The sequence below is a fragment of the Python bivittatus genome, unplaced genomic scaffold, assembly GCF_059951505.1.
Source record: "Python bivittatus isolate LINGU-HERP-01145 unplaced genomic scaffold, Pbiv_v1 ctg000080_np1212, whole genome shotgun sequence".
In the NCBI taxonomy this organism is placed as follows: domain Eukaryota; kingdom Metazoa; phylum Chordata; class Lepidosauria; order Squamata; family Pythonidae; genus Python; species Python bivittatus.
The window spans coordinates 62,623,314-62,639,309 of record NW_028277035.1 but is presented as its reverse complement, the minus strand read 5'-3'; the positions used below and the strand labels follow the sequence as shown (position 1 = coordinate 62,639,309).

At 38.5% G+C, this 15,996-nt stretch overlaps 1 protein-coding gene across 2 annotated transcripts in view; it reads right to left on the bottom strand.

Moving 5' to 3' along the window:
* Positions 1–296: 296 nt before the first annotated feature.
* The window catches only part of MGLL (monoglyceride lipase), a 98,025-nt gene continuing 82,325 nt past the window's right edge, over positions 297–15,996 (bottom strand). For both annotated transcript variants that reach the window (XM_088134257.1, XM_088134256.1), the window contains exons 7-8: positions 8,044–8,259; positions 297–5,493 (exon numbers count right to left, since the gene is read on the bottom strand). In XM_088134257.1, the coding sequence (XP_087990383.1) occupies positions 5,359–5,493; positions 8,044–8,259 (351 nt within the window). In that variant the 3' untranslated portion in view covers positions 297–5,358. The remainder of the gene's footprint in view (positions 5,494–8,043; positions 8,260–15,996) is intronic.

Below are 15,996 nucleotides of genomic sequence, written 5' to 3'. Positions count from 1 at the left end.
AAAACATCCACGTAGGACAGAATGTGGCATTACAGAAAAAGATATCCCTATCGATTCTATTCTAAGCATGCCTGGTGCAGGCTCTGGGTTATGTATCAAAAATAGACTGCATGGCTACTGTTCCATGTGTATAAAAAGCTTTATTTCTGAACTTCCTGGTATACTTGGATGAATATAAAGAATCTCAATTAAGCCATATTCGGAAAACATATCTTTTATTATTAATGTTCATATATTTTTCCCTCAAAAGTATCTAAGTTATACATTTCTCCTTGCTTTAAGTACAAGTGTTTCAAGTGTGTGTGTGTGTGTGTGTGTGTATATATATATATATATATATATGAGTGTATAGTACTGAGTAAACTGGAGCACAGAAACAAAACAAGAAGAAACAGTAATCAGAAATTACTTGGAAAAATAAGTATTTTGGTAAGGTTATGTCATCAAAGTGGTAGAGTGACTAATATAAAAAGAGCAGGCTCATTATAAAACATGGTTCCAAACATCTTATGAATAGGTAACTTGTCATGCCACATTTGTTGCATATGGTAGTGATATAGTTAGTTACACACAACTATTGCTGTCAGAGGAATTATGCACTCAAAGGGAAACTGTTGGTGTATCAGCACAGTGGCTTGGAGCTGATATAGTCCTAACTTTTGCTAACTCTTTTGCTTCCAGTGTAAGTAGATTTTACAGTAGATTCAGCCTATACACCTTATACCCTACCTATCCAAATTCAATTCATCTGTCTCTGTGTATGGAGGTCCATCAGGGAGTCTTCTAGATTTGCAGGACTGTAGAAATAAAGGAGCTGTCAAGCACTGTGTGGGCTATGCTACAGTTGGGTAGATCAGAAATTGTGCAGCTCTAAACCAGAACAGTACCAGAGTACTTCAGCTGCTTTAAAGCAGATTAGCATATTTCTTTTTTTATCCCATGGAAACCTAGCCACCTCTGGTCCTGTTCAGAACCATTTTGCAGCAATGGGGGGAGGGGGGGCAAAAAGAGAGAGAGAGAGAGATCTTATCTAGTATATGCCAACTTGACATTAAGGGATGGCAAAGAACGTTTAGGGAGAGCAAACTACCAGCCATTCCCCAAGTTACAGGCCTGTTCTCCCCTGTCCATAGTAAATTCTCCAGTTCCTTATTTAAACTAGCTTAGACTTGGTAAGTTTAACTGCAACTGCAAAAGATGTAGTTTACATAAGAACTCCAACTTAATTTTCAAATAAATTAAAAGCCTCTTTTAATATTTACATTAAACTCTAAGAAATTATAATTATTTAGGCAATTTTTAAAAAAAGTAAAACTAAGATTTCACATACAGTAGGGGTTGGATCTCATTTGGCAAAAGTCAACTGCTCTTTCACAAGCTTCCTGGCAGATAAAAGCCAAAGAGGCATACTGGACTCTGGGACAGTGGGCAGCATTATGGGTCTTAGGGGAGCAGGACTGCCCCAAAAGATGTGTCTCTGCCAAAATAACTGAATGGTAACTCCCACTTTCCTTGTGATTCCGTCTCTTATTTCAGACTTATCTTCTAGTCCACACGACTCTGCTGAAAGCCGAATATACTTTCTAATACTTCTTTCTATATTGCTTCAGAGCTCAGGAGTTGCAGCAGATACTCCCTCAACGAAGTTATTCAAAGGCACTGATCTTTGAACTTCTCACTGTAAGAAGGAACCAGCAAAGTTGTATCCTGCCTTACGTGTAGGTGTTTCCTTTTTTAAGTGTTTGCTGTCCAGAACAAGCAGTACTAGTCTAGATTTATTTCACTATAGCTGAAATCCCAATAAATTTGAACAGGTGAAGAATTAAACTAACCTGTACATCTTTAGAATAATCTCTATCATGATTGCCTTGAACCCTTTTGTTTCCATTTGTATACAGTCTCTTGCTATACCCCCAGTATAGCTGAACCCCCTTTTTTAAGGCCTAAAGAACCCCCCCCGAAGAGACACTTTAGGTCATCCTCAGTCCTGCTCATGGAATGGGAGAAGGACCTTCCTCTCAAGTTACAGCAGCTTCTTCAAATGTGGTGTGCAGAACCTTTCTTTTGTGCTATGGAATGAACTATAAAATCCACAACCAAGAATTAATTCAGGCTTGCCACTTTAGGCACCTGTGATGATTTGCACAAGAAGGTACAAAACAGGCAACTGTTATTCGTGCTGAGCTTCTCTTGCAGACCCTTATGATATGTAAGCATTACAGCTGTGTAGAGATCCAGATATGAAGGGCACAATGTGACTCAGTGCATGAGTAGGCATGCACGTAATGCCTCTTGGGAATACCTTAAGTGAGTCTTTTCCTGGGCAGGTCTTAGCTACAGAGTCAAGGGCCATGGCAGAAGCCCAGGAAGACATGGCTACTTCACGGTTTTCCCAATAGGTGCTACATGTGGGACTTCACATGCCCCACATCTTGCCTATCAACTCCAGATCTCTGCACGCCCTATTAACCATCTGCTACTTACATGTTTATTAGAGGAAGGAGTAGAGCTTATATATCTGGCCTGCAGAAATGCAGAATAATCACTAGATAACAGCAAAGAGCTATTTCTATTTTGCTGCTATCTAATAATCTTTTGCATTTTTGCATCCCAACTATGATAAGCCTACTTAAAGATAGATATGAGGCTGCCCATGAAAATACAAAGTTGTTTTTTAAGGTGGAATGTTAAACTGGTTTAATCTGAGCAACTCTGCATTACAGACCATGGGCTCAGTTAAAAACCTCTAGATTAATGCTGTGTTATTCTCCCACTCCAAAACTGGAAGATTAGCCAGAGAGATTCTAAGACCTGCGTAGCTGCACCCATTAGTGTAGTCCTCTAAGGGTGAGAACAGGTTTCCAGAAAGACACGCCATATTTTCAGGACAGTGTATAATATTTTTTGCAATGCCTCAGGAAGATCTTATTAAAAATGGGAGCACAGGTTAGAAAGGTGACTTTTCCCCCCATTGTCTTTGGGTTACTTACTAGCCGTACTAGTCTCTCCGCTACCTGCCGAGCTCTGATGTTCAAGTGAATTAATGAATGTTTCGGGGCTTATAAATCAGCTACTTACTTGATTTCTGGGGTACATAAGAATCACATCCAAGTAACCAGGTATAGAAGTTTTGATAAATTGGAAAGGAAACTATTCTCTCCCCTCCAACTTCTTCTCATCCCACCCAGATATATAAATACGTCTGGGCAGGTAATTTTGTCAATTAAGAACTTTGCAGATCTCACGCTATTACTAATTTTGTATTCTAGCATCCATCAGGCCATGTTTCCCTTTACAATTCACACCGACCACTTCAGTTGTAATATTTGAAGGATACTTCAAATATTACACCTTTCCTACACAGAAAGCATATATAGGCAACAAAATCATGATGACACCACGCCTGATGGTTGCACGCAGGATTACTGCTTATTGGGAAAAACAGCTGCCTAGTTCTGTAGAGCATCAGGCTTTCAGTGGAGAAAATTCATACATTTTGAAGCAGCCTGTAAATTGTACTAAATAGTCTCATGCAAGAAATGCGTAAGGACTGACAATGAAAAAACAGATCATCAGAAAAGACTCACCAGATTATTTTACAAGAGATAATAATATAGAATTTTTCCCACCAAAAGAACTGCATGAAAATGCTACTTGCTGCATAGCAAGTATTTGATTACAGTGGGCAGCTCCCTCATTGTTTTTCTAGTGTTGCTGTCCTTAGCTAATTAAGTAGCTAGTTACAATTAAGGCTGAAACCCCAACATCAGTTGAAACTGAGATTGCACACAGCTGCCCTATCCCATTCATAAGTGCACCAAATCTGTGTCTAGACTGCAGAACTCTAAATGACCACTAGATGGAAGCAAAGAGATGCAGAAAACCACCTCTTTGCTGCCTTCTGAAGGTTGTCAGGAACTGGTAGCCCTAATTAAATTCCTCCATGCACATCTTAGTCTTTCGCTGTACATCTTATACAATAATTGGTTTTCCTCAACGATTTTCAGCAGTAACCTTCTCTGCTGATTAAGTGCTATTTGGAACTTTGCCTGCGGCTGCTGAAATAGCCCTTTTTCTTAGCAGTAACTCTGCTGCAAAAATCCAAACGGCCTCTAGATGGCAGTAAAGAGTTAAAGATTTCTGTATCTCTTTGGATTCTTGCAGCCCAGTTATGTTAGGCCCACTCTTTCTTCCTCCTCTTTGGTTTCCTTGCCTTCCAAGAGCCACCAGGGGCTGGCTTCCTTCTAAGTCAGAGTGGGAGCAGGAATTTGAGAACAGAGGAAAAGCAACGTGTACTTATTTCCCAGTTTTCAAGTGGCAATGGCATTCTGTATATAACAAGGCAGTTCTCTGGCATAAAAGCTATTAGGCAAAGGAATGGCAGCCTCGGCATCTATTCCATATGGTACTCCTTTATTCCTCCTCCAGATATCTGAGCAACCTACAGAAACTTTATATATTATATTTATTATTTCTCTCTTAAATATAACTTTCAGTTTTATACTTTAAGTTATCTGTAACACAGGTAACAAAAAAAGCAGTCCCAATAAGTATTTACAGTTCTTGCATTGAAAAACAATTTGGCTCTGGAAGTAGCAGCGTATCTTCAATGCTTTAAGACTTCTAGATACACTATTTTACATACTCTCATTCCTCCATGGTGTCAGCTCTGGGGCTAAATGTTAATAGTCTGAGTCCAAACTACACCCTTTCAAAGTGCAAAACTGTGCTGTTTCTAGCATTTATCGGCCTCTTCTTTCAAGACCCTTTGGGGTTTGTATGGGAAGAAAGCCTTTGGGCAGACTAAGTAGAATACATGTTTTGAATGTTGTTAGATGTTTTGAATTCACTTGTGAAAAGACTCCACTCTCAACTCCTAATCCTATCTATATCTATCAAAGACTTGGGCCTATTACTAGGCTTCAAAGTCTTCAAAATACAGGAGGGAAGAATTAAAATCTGGCAAGAGTAAAAATGGAACATCATGGAAGATGCCAAACTTTGAAACATTCCCAAAATTATTGCAGTATAAAAAGTTACCTCAGCACCTCAGGAACTCCTTGGGAAAACCAAAAACCAGGTTTGGTGAAAGACTTGAAAAAGTCCTTTAATACAACGGCACTCCCAGCTGGGAAGTCCATACTGATGTCCTTGCTAGCTCTTTCCTTTGTAGAGTAACTGCTTTAAATGGATCATGGCATTCTCCTCCCATCCCACACCAGATAACAGCAATTTCTGGTAAAAAATAACTTAATTCAGGAGCCCCTATAAGACTTTTCCCCTCAAAGAGAGGCTGTTAAAAAAGAAAAGAAAAAGAACTTCCCTTCCCAGTGTACCCCAACCACTAGACACAGGGTTTCAGAGTGGCTTTTGCTTAGATTGGTGGGCTTCCTCAGCTGCTTTCTGGCCAATCCACGTTTCTATTTCTTTAAAAACAGAAGTAGTCACGTCAGGAAGCTCTTTGTGGAGGGCATGGAAGGCTTCATCATATACCTGTAGGATGCAAGAAAGGAAGTTGAAGGCACAATATATCCATGGGACACACTGCAAGTTACTATAGATAGATCCATCTTCCAATATATACCTTTCATGCCATCGTAACTAGCAATTCTGGCCACATCTTGTCCTATATTTTACCTATTCAGCCCATTTTTAAAGTATTATTTTGAATTAGGGAGCAAGAGCAAGCTTGACTTGAAGACTTTACAGTTTATATTCATAAACAGTTTTCAGATCAGATGCTTGTGTTAGGAAACAGTATAAAATGTACATATTAATACTAATGGTTTGGTGTAGTGGTTAAAGGCACTGGCCTAGAAGCCAGGAGACTGTGAATTCTAGTCCTGCCTTAGACCCCCAAGCTAGTTGAGTAACTTTGCGCCAGTCCCTCTGTCTCAGCCCTAGGAAGAAGGCAATGGCAAGCCACCTTCAAAAATGTTGCCAAGGAAACTGCATGAAAATTGTTCATGTAGTTGTTAGGAGTCAAAACTGAATAATAATTTTTGTTTATTAGGAAGGCTGGATTAACACCTTAAAAAAGTTTAACCACATACCTTTCCCCTAGTGCTTAGATGTGTTGTATGACATTGCTAAGCAGCACCAACACAAATACAAACCCTTTTTAATCTTTCTCCATTGCAACTACTTTTAGTGACCATGAATTGAATACACTGATGCAGAATTTCACTGGGCATTTCCCCTTTTATACATGTTCATGTTGCTATTTATAAATCCTTTGGAATAGCTCAGAAAATCCTGCTCTTTTGCTGGAAGAAATATGTAAATGTAATATGTATTTTTCCCATCATGTAGACACTGAGACAGAGATGACAGATCAATCAACTATTAATACCGTATTTGTCCAACTGTAAGACGATACTTTTTTCTAAAATCCTTACCCTAAAAATTGAAGGGCATCTTATTCAAGGAAGTCAGCCGAGGAGAGAACCGCACGGTTGCAAAACTGTCCATACTTTGTCTCTGCAAAGAGGCTTCCTCCTATTGCTAGCCTCCAATCACGAGTGAAATAGCTTGAGTCTGCAAACAGACTTCCTCCAATCACGAGCCTTATGTAACTGACGTCAGCTGATGCTGAACAAACCAATTGGAGGAAGTCTGTTTGCAGAGACAAGCTATCGGCAGTTTCACTTGTGATTGAATGTAATCAGTTATGCAAAAGAGCCTGGAAATAGAGCTGCAGAGAGACGGTTTGGACCTCCTCCCACCGAGTGTATCAAGTAAATGTTAACTAATTACTAAATAAAAATGTGTTCTGCACTATCTTTAAAATATTGATTCCTTAATTTTGGGTTGGAAAAGTGGGGGTCGTCTTGTACATGGGGGCGTCTTATTGACGGAAAAATACAGCATGTTGCATCTACAACATTTTCCATTCCTTTCTTCTATATGTTTTACTCCTGTGCCCTTTATTTATCTCCACCCACAAACACTGTTTTTTCTAATATCTCCATAATTTTCTCTCTTGATTTGGCATTTCCTGCCTAGAATGCCCATTTACCATAAGTCAGTAGAATCACCATAACCCTCTGTCCCCAGTGACTCTATGAAAAATAACCTGATTCTGTTCCTCATCTACAGAATACATTTAATATTTGTTCATCCACTCAGTTATAGTATCACCCTGTCTTCTTATATAAATCTCTTATTCCCAAATTTCAAGTAGACCCTATCTTTGCTAATCTCCTCTGATAGTAAGTAAAAAATGAACCATTTTTATAATTTAAATTTCAAGTACTACTGTATCAATTAAAAAACAGAACTGTGCATTGTTCTACCAACTCAAATCTATAAATAGATTTCTTGTAAATAGTAAAGGATGGCTTACATTAAAATTCAAAGGGCATAAGGAACTTCTAATCATGTTTCAGAGTTTTAAACACAAGAGAAATCCTAGGGAAAATTCCTAAATATATTCTCTATGATGTTTTCAGTGTATCCAGCTGCTCCAGTAGAGACTGGAAATTATCTGTTGGTAATCGAAATAGCCAAGGGGATGGATCCAGCATTTTAAATAATCCTTTTTGATGCTATGGTCCTATGCTATTTCCATGTGGGGTTTTTTTTGGGGGGGGGGTCCTTATATCTACTTCTGATTGAAAATTCATGTGCTAAAAAAAATTGATTAATTAACACTACCTTCCTGAAATGCATCTTGCTTCTTTACATTTTAGATATTCCTCTGGGCATCTTTAAAAAAGTGATATCTTTACAAGTAGCCATTGCAACTTGCTATTTTTTGAATGAATGTATTTCATGTTTAAGTCCTACTAAAATCAGTGGGATTGCTCATCCTAGTAAATGGGCTTTGAACTATGGTGAATGGAAGAAATTGAAAGTTCTACTTGAATCTCATCCCAAAGTTTATCTCATCTGGGCCTGCTCAGTACCTGAAATGCTAAAGCATGTCTTAATCTAGGTAATTTTTTTTTTACATTTGCTTAGACTAATACATTTAAATCACTGAACACAGCACAACTTCACAAACAATAATTGTTTGATCCTGCAAAAATGAGGTAAGGTGACCTTGAGTGTTTTATCCTGACTTGGGGCAGTATCCATCAAGAAGTAAGAGCCTCTGATGTCGCAGAGTTTGTCCAGTGAACCATGGAGCACCAAGATGGGGAGAATCAGTTTAGGGAGAGAACGCTCTATTTTGGCAATGGTATTCAGCAGCTGAATGACAAAGGAGACTTTCATGCCTCCATGATAGACCAGAGGGTCTAAACGGTAAGATTCAACCTGTTGGAGTAAAACAGCATTTCAGACATTTTAGGATGCAAATAATCAGCTTCTGATAAGCATTTTCTCTGCCATCTTGGAAGAAGTCCATACTTTTAAAGATGATACATTTTAATAGTCACACACCTTTCACATTTGGTTAGGTTACAAATGGGCTCCCCTTTTGAACTCAGATTTGAAACTTAATTTTTACTCTTATTTTATACGTGTGTTCATATCTGCCGGAAAACTATGTCAAAGCAATTCACAATACACAGACTATTGTGAATAACCAGAAGATGAGTGCGCACTGGCCAGTGGCAGAAGGGGACTTGACTCTCCAGACCATGCTGTTTGGCCTCTGCCTCTCCACCATGCATGGTGCACTGCAGTTATGTGTTATGCAGTACTTTCTGCTGCACCACCCATCTTCCTAGAGGGATGCCTCTCCTTTAACACCAGCTTGTGAGAGAGATCAGGCTCTTACAGCCTGACCAACTTAGTCACCACTAAATCTGGCATATTAATATTAATAACATTAATAAATTAAACCCTGCAGCATCACCTATAAGCTTTTAGGCATGTGGCCATAGAACAATTTTCTTTAGAAGAGATGAAACAGAAGCTCCAATATGATGGCTTAAAGTTTAGTTTGATTAACAGTAAGAAAAATAAAAACTGAGAGAGTCAAATATCCGAACAATTACAATAGGGTGGAATAAAGCATTTAATGCTGATAAGATCTCAAACAGTACTTGAAACATAAATCTCCCATAGAGTGCTATGGGGAGACTGGTCCCAAACAGGCAGGATCTCAAGTTTAGATAACTTAGATGGAAAAAAATAAGCATGGAACCTGCAAAAAGACAATAAAGGTATGTTACAAAAATCAAAGTTAAATTCCTTGAAATAATTAGGATACACATTCAAAATACCAATATCCATAAAGCAGACCTTGAAAAAAGGAATTTGATTATAAATCCTTGCCTACAACTTATACCATATCTCAGAGGAGGGATTTCCCCAGCTAGCTTGTCCTGACTAATTCCTGTCTCTCACAGACTGCAACCTTCAAAGTTCTAAGAGCACTTCCTCTTAGATCCTGTTGACTTCCTAGAGATGTCTGTCATGGATCAGCTTCCAGAGACCTTTAGCTCTGCTCTTACTACAGGCCCCAGGCAGTCCACTCTCTTCACCTACAGTACCCCCCACTTAAGTAGCCTTTATTCTCTGCTCATTGAATATTTTCTTGACTCTAATTCAGCACCCTTCCTCACCTCCAGGCCCCGAGGTTAGCTTCACTCTTACTTAATTCCCTCCTAGAGGAGCCTTGCTTAGCTCCCTGCTTCTTCTGGAAACTAGCTTGCTTACGTTTTTCTCTTCCACGTGTTCATTCTCCCTAGTCCTCTCACAGGTCATCTGCTTCTTTTTTACATCTCCCGGCAGCAATGGCAGGCTAAGGAGAACCTGCTGGGCAAACCTGGGCAAATTTCTTCCTTCTCCTTCTGCCCACTGAGGCTCAAACTCTCTTGTTTCTCTGATCAGGCATTTGGGATATGTGTACTGGCTATCTGGCTGCAAGCTTGCTTATCTGGGCTTTATGTAGCCCAGGTTTTGCAAGTCTGAATAAATTGGATAGAGGGTGGGGAAGGACCTGCCATGCACTGCAGGGGTGAGTGGGGCCTTGCTCATTCACTACAGAGGCAATAACAATGTAATTAAACAATCAACATCTATAAACACTTAAATTTGCAAAATTCCATAGGTTTCTGCACCTAATTAGGATGACATCAAGTGACAAAATGTTTTGTGATGTTGCAATGCATGTATTTTCATTTGCTCCATGTCATTTTGTTTCCACATATTCCAAATCTAACCCACATAATATCAACTTACATTTTATCAAATTAGTAACAAGAACAACAGCAACCACCCCTAAACTAAGGTTAATGTAAGAGAATTGCTGTGCTCAGTATGTTACATCCACAATTTGTTTTTGTGTGTTTAAATTATATGATACACACTTGTTCCTTCCTTCCCTTCTCATCTGATGAGGAAGGGAGGAAATTTTGGTTTAGAAAGACTTGATTTTGCATACATGCTGTCAGGAAAGGGGCAGGGGAGAAAGAAAATGATGCTAACAGAAAAAGTGTGTCTAACTGTACATTCTCTTTTGTAGCAGCCTGGTGTACCCTGATATTTTCACCCAAATCCATTTGCCTTTTCTTCTCCAATTTAAACAAAAGTACTGGGTTCTTCTGGCTACTTAGCAACTAGCTCCAGCCTAAAAACTGCCCAGTTGTTTGGTGCTGTGCCACAGCATCTCACACACACAGGCAACACAGCTCCAAGCTGTTTCTCTTACTAAAAAGCAACAGTTGAAGCACTCTTGAAAGAAGAAAATCACAAAGGAGTGGGTGGTTGAATTGACAGACGTTCCCTTCCCACAGAGTGAAATAATATAGATAAATTGGTATGACGTACTCCCTTTACCACCCCCATGCAAAGCCACAAATGCCAGAGATGGCCTAATGGATTTTTTGTTTGTTTGTTTTTAACCCTTAACCCTATATTATCATGATATTTTAAAAATTCCTAGAAATACAAGAGACCCAACAAACAGATGTACTACTTTTGAAAGTTACTGATCCAGGTACCTGACATGACTGTCCAAGCAAAGGACACAGTGAAAGAATAGAAGAAAAATGGGCAGAGATTACACTTTGGTTTTCCATTTCTGATTTACTATAAATATGAACGTGTTTGAAATTGTCAGCAAGGTGTTGCAAATTGAGAGCTTTTGGAGGAAGGCTGTGGATGATGATTTTAACTAGGGAGGGAGGCAGGCAAGAAAAAACAAGTAAATCTTAAAGGACTTTCTTTCTACCTACATTGCTTCTTTTCCAGTATTTAGCCTGCATTCATTAATTTCACTAAATATCTTTTTGCCCACCTTTGCAAACTATTAATGAACACAGTCCAGATTTTTCATTGAAGTTTTTTACACGACTTAAATTTTTTTTAGAAAAACAGCTTCCCTTCACCTTCAACCTCCTTTAAAGGCAGAATATTGAGAAGAATGAAAGGGACCATCACTTAATAGTAATACCCTGCTTTGTATACAGGAGGTCCTCAGTGTTTCTGACCAAAAGGATTGAGTACTACCTATGTGTAACCTCTGCCTGAGACCTAGTCACAGTACAGGCAGTCGTTTAGTGACTGCCTTGTACAGTAACCGCAGTTGTAACGGTGATGAAAAAGTAACTTTGCAATGAATCCTCACATTTATGACCTTCACAGGTCTGTAAAGCAAAAGAAAGCTGAAGTAAGATTATAAGCACAGTCATGGTTTCACTTAGTGACTGTTTTGCTTAATGACTGAGTTGCTGGTCCCAATTGTGGAAGCTAAATGAGGACTACCTGTAGTTATTTACTATTATTTAACCCTGACATTTATATTTAAGAATGAGACAATCAGAACTGCACTACATTTTAAATGTAACTCTACGATCCATGAATTTATTTACAAGAGTTTCTTTTAATATCCAATAGGCTTTTTTCGCTGCTGCAGCCCAGTAAGTTGAAATTTGCAGTAAAATTTCTGTTATGACCTGTTTGGATTCTTTTTTGGGTAATTACAAGTTTAATCACAAAAGAACATACTTGGTTGGTGTGGTTTCATTGCTATTACCACTTTTTTTGGATGACTCCTGTATTTCTTTTTAGATTACCTTTTAATTTTTGCTCAGAGAGGATTGCCATATCTGAGCTATAAAAATCTGGCTATCACTAGATGATAGCAAATAATGCTGACTCTTTGTTACTATCTGGCAGCCACCCTAATTTTTTCAGTCTGGATACAATAACCCTAGCACTAATATAATCCTGCTTCTTGACCTGGAAATGCTAATGAGTCTTAGAATTTATATAGCACTTTTGTGCTTTCTCTAACCTCATATGCATTATACCCTCTCCTCATTTAGCAACTACAATCAGTTCCTTAAATCAGAAACTAAATGGTTGCAAAGCAAAAACATGGCTCTGTGAGAGAAAGAGAGAGACACGCTACAAAGATCACGGTTGCTGCCCTCAGACAGTGTCCTGTGCCCGACCCATTCCCCCCCTTTTTTTGCCCCCTCGCAGGGCAGATAGATTGCTTAAACAAGCTATCTCTTCCTGAGCTGCTTCTCTTTGCAGTGCTTCCCTAAAAAGTAATAGCTGCAAGTTAACAAGCTCAGCTCTGTGACTTATTGTTGATTAGAACCCTCCAGCAGGCTGTGCTGCTGCCTGAAACTAACTGGATCTTAAGGCTTTTGTTTTTAGGTGCATGAAATCTGGGTGTAAATGCATGCATTGGTCAGAAAATGATTTTTTTAAAAAAAGACTGTCGTATTTGCGGACGGTCGCTAAATAAGGTAGCTGTTGGTAATGGTATGTGGGAATGACTTTGAGAGATGTGGCAAAGAGATGCTGCCTAGGGCATGGTCAGATAAGAGAGAGCATAGCCCGCAGCTGCGTAGTGGGTGGAGCGAGAGGCTAAAAAGGGACCCTCTCTAAGTTCTTGGGCTGTAAAGGTGACTGTGGGAGAATTGTACTTTCAGACTTGCAAGTTTCTGTTAATGTAGTTTTACAATAAAGTAGAATTATCTGGTAGTGTCTCCTGTCTGGTCTATCTGGTAAGGCTGACACTGCTAAACTGTATCCCAGTATTTGTTACAATCATAGTTGTTTGAAAATATTGTAAGTTGTATAGGTTCTGCCTTCAGCATACATTGACAAATTACTACCCCAAGTGTAGTATGACCAGTGTAGAGCGTAATTTATATACATGTATGTGTGCATATATGTATGTATACATGTGTGTATGTAGGAATATTGTGTTCCATCTAGCCTTTAATATACTGTAACTTATATACATTTTATTATTTTCATTTCATAGAATACTCTCAGATCTTGTTTTGGAAGTTTCTAAGATCCTTTTTTTAAGTCCTATCATCACTTTTGAGACATAAAACCCTTTTTATGTCTGATGCCCTTCAGTTACATCAGGCCATATTTGCCCCGCAAATCCAAAGCAGTTACATCCCTTGGGCTGCACTGACTGTAGATTATGAGAGTTGTCTTGAATTTAAGACTGCAAATGTAGCATTAGCTTTCTACGACGACTCAGAACCTCTGTGGCAAACCCATGGAGGTATGGAGCTAGTGAGATAGCTATATTGTTTGTAAGCTGTTGGTTGATACTCTCCCGCATTTTATGGTTACTTGTTTTTAATTGTGTTAATTATTTTTTACTTGTTTTTGTTACTGTTGTTTTTTGTTATTTATGTGGAGGGGTTTTTTTGTTTTTAATTTTGTGAGCTGCCCAGTCACACATGTATAAATTGAATAAATAAATAAACAGAAGATGATGCACTATCTTTGTTTTATTGTATGTAACCAAAAGAGGATCAAGAGATCTTTACCATGATTTTGATAATCTTTGGTGTCATAATAATTTGTCTAAATTTTCATAAAGCTTCCTATTTCCAATCATGGGGGACATTATTCAGTATTACAGGATTTTGTAATACTTTTTTGTAGAAAGTATAAATTAATTTTTAATATTATTTAACTGTCTGATAGATGTGCTGTATTATACTCTAACAAATGAAACTCTTTTTAGGGTATCATCTTAGCTGCTCCTGTGTGGTTGCTATATATACAGTGCCTATTCTATATCATGCCATGACTGATGCAGTAGTAAGATGGGTTGCTGTGATATAAAAAGCTAAGCATAATGTCTTAAATTATTCCACCTTACATTTACAGTGCAGACACTATGTCTTGATTGTTTCCCAACTTAGCTTCCATCTTCAAGTTTGGTGTAATAATAACGTTTTTCAGATATTTCTCCAACCAAGAAGAGACTATCAGTGTGGGGAAGAAGGTTTGATTCAGAATGCCCATTTCTGTATGTATCTTGATTCAAATGGAAATATAATCACAATCTGGAACTATGAGTATTTTACAACTAAAACTACAATAAAAGAGCTGGCTCCCTAAGGTAGGCAAGACCAAAAATAATCCTATCCTACAGCAATGCTGCCTTATCAAGCACCTTATTCTTTTATAAAGCCTTTTTTGGCCTAGTGTCCTCCTAATGTGTCGCACTACAACTCCAAGGAGTTCCACCTCATTTGAATCTCATGAGTGGTAGCCTAAGACATTCTGGAGGCATCAGGACTTCTCCAGCACATAACAAAAAAAAATGAGGTTTGGAATTACGTATCTGATTTAACTAGCAAGAAGAAAAAAACCCAAAATGTCTCAAATACATCTACATTTCCGTTCCTGCTTTGAAAAACCAAACTGCTATGAACACAAACAAATCAGGAAATTCTTGGAGAATATCCCAATGATATTAATAGAGACTAGAAATTGGTCTGCCAGATGAATATATTCAACATGTAAATAGTGGCTGTTCCCAGCACAATCTGAACTTGTATTCTGCAGTGTTGAATGTGGGTGATATTATGAAGCTGGAGACTTATTTCTGTCAAACTGCAGACCTTTTTACGTATTGCTTTTTAGAAGAAAACTAAAAGTAGCAGATAAAAGAACACAGCATTGAAACCAAGGTCAAACTTTAGTTCTTAAATGTCTCAAAAGCTGCATAGTTCCAGGAGGATATCTGCAAGGTGAATGGCCAGTAGAAACACAATAGTTCATTTACTAATCCACTTAAAAGACACGTCCAAAAGCATTTCACTACACAGTTCGGCTCCGACTGCATATATAATTTCTTGGGCATTTTTGCGTAATAGTTCACCTAAACTCTGCTGCTGATAATGGTGTAGAAAAATGCACAGCTTGACCTTTTATAAGCAATGCCACGAGGCTCATCTGACAACTTCCCATGCTGTTCCAAACTAATATTCTGAAGGAGTTGAATCTGGTAATATAAAGGTGTTTTCAGGAGAAAAATAGAGGAAGGGGACAAGTGAGAAAATGTGCATCTTGACATCACAATGCAAACCCGACAACTGATGTTCTTCTATCAGATGTCATGTATGTAAGGGCAGAATTTGTCACTATGTGAGTCATCGTATGTAATCAATCAATCAATCAATCAATCAATCAATCAATCAGTCTTCTGCTTTTCATTCAGGAGCTCCAGGTAGCTCCCTCTTCTCAATAACCACCTTGTGAGGTAGACTGGGCTGAGAAAGCGGCTGGACCAAAGTCATCCAATGAACTTCTGTAGTTGAGGATGGAGCAGAGCTGGATATCTGTCCTCCTTGTCCAACCTCACAGTGGCTACTGTCAGAGCCTATGAGATGATTGTTTAAAAAAAAAAAAAAAAAGGACTAATTTCTATTTAATGATCTCTACTCACTGATCCCAAGAAGAAACAGCTGATGTGATATTGTTTCTGAGTTCCTAGATAGTTATGACAGTTGTGTTGTATAGCAGAGATTATTTATTTCTGCTACATGGACTATGGTTCATGTAAACTGCAGGAAAATTTAGTTGCCACAAGTGGACTGGCAATGAGCTGCTCAAGATGGGAAACCTCCAGCCTGCAAGCCAAATTCTTCCTTTGGAGTATTTTTATCTTGCTTGTGGCATCTTCTCTAACTGTCCCTCTCTCTTCCACCTTTGCTCTCCAGCTAATTTGTAGGGAGACTGAATGCTCTTTGCCTTTTTTTATTCCACATCAACAGAATGCTGTCTGGTATAGGCTTCAAGACAGATTTATTTATACGACTAAGTCTG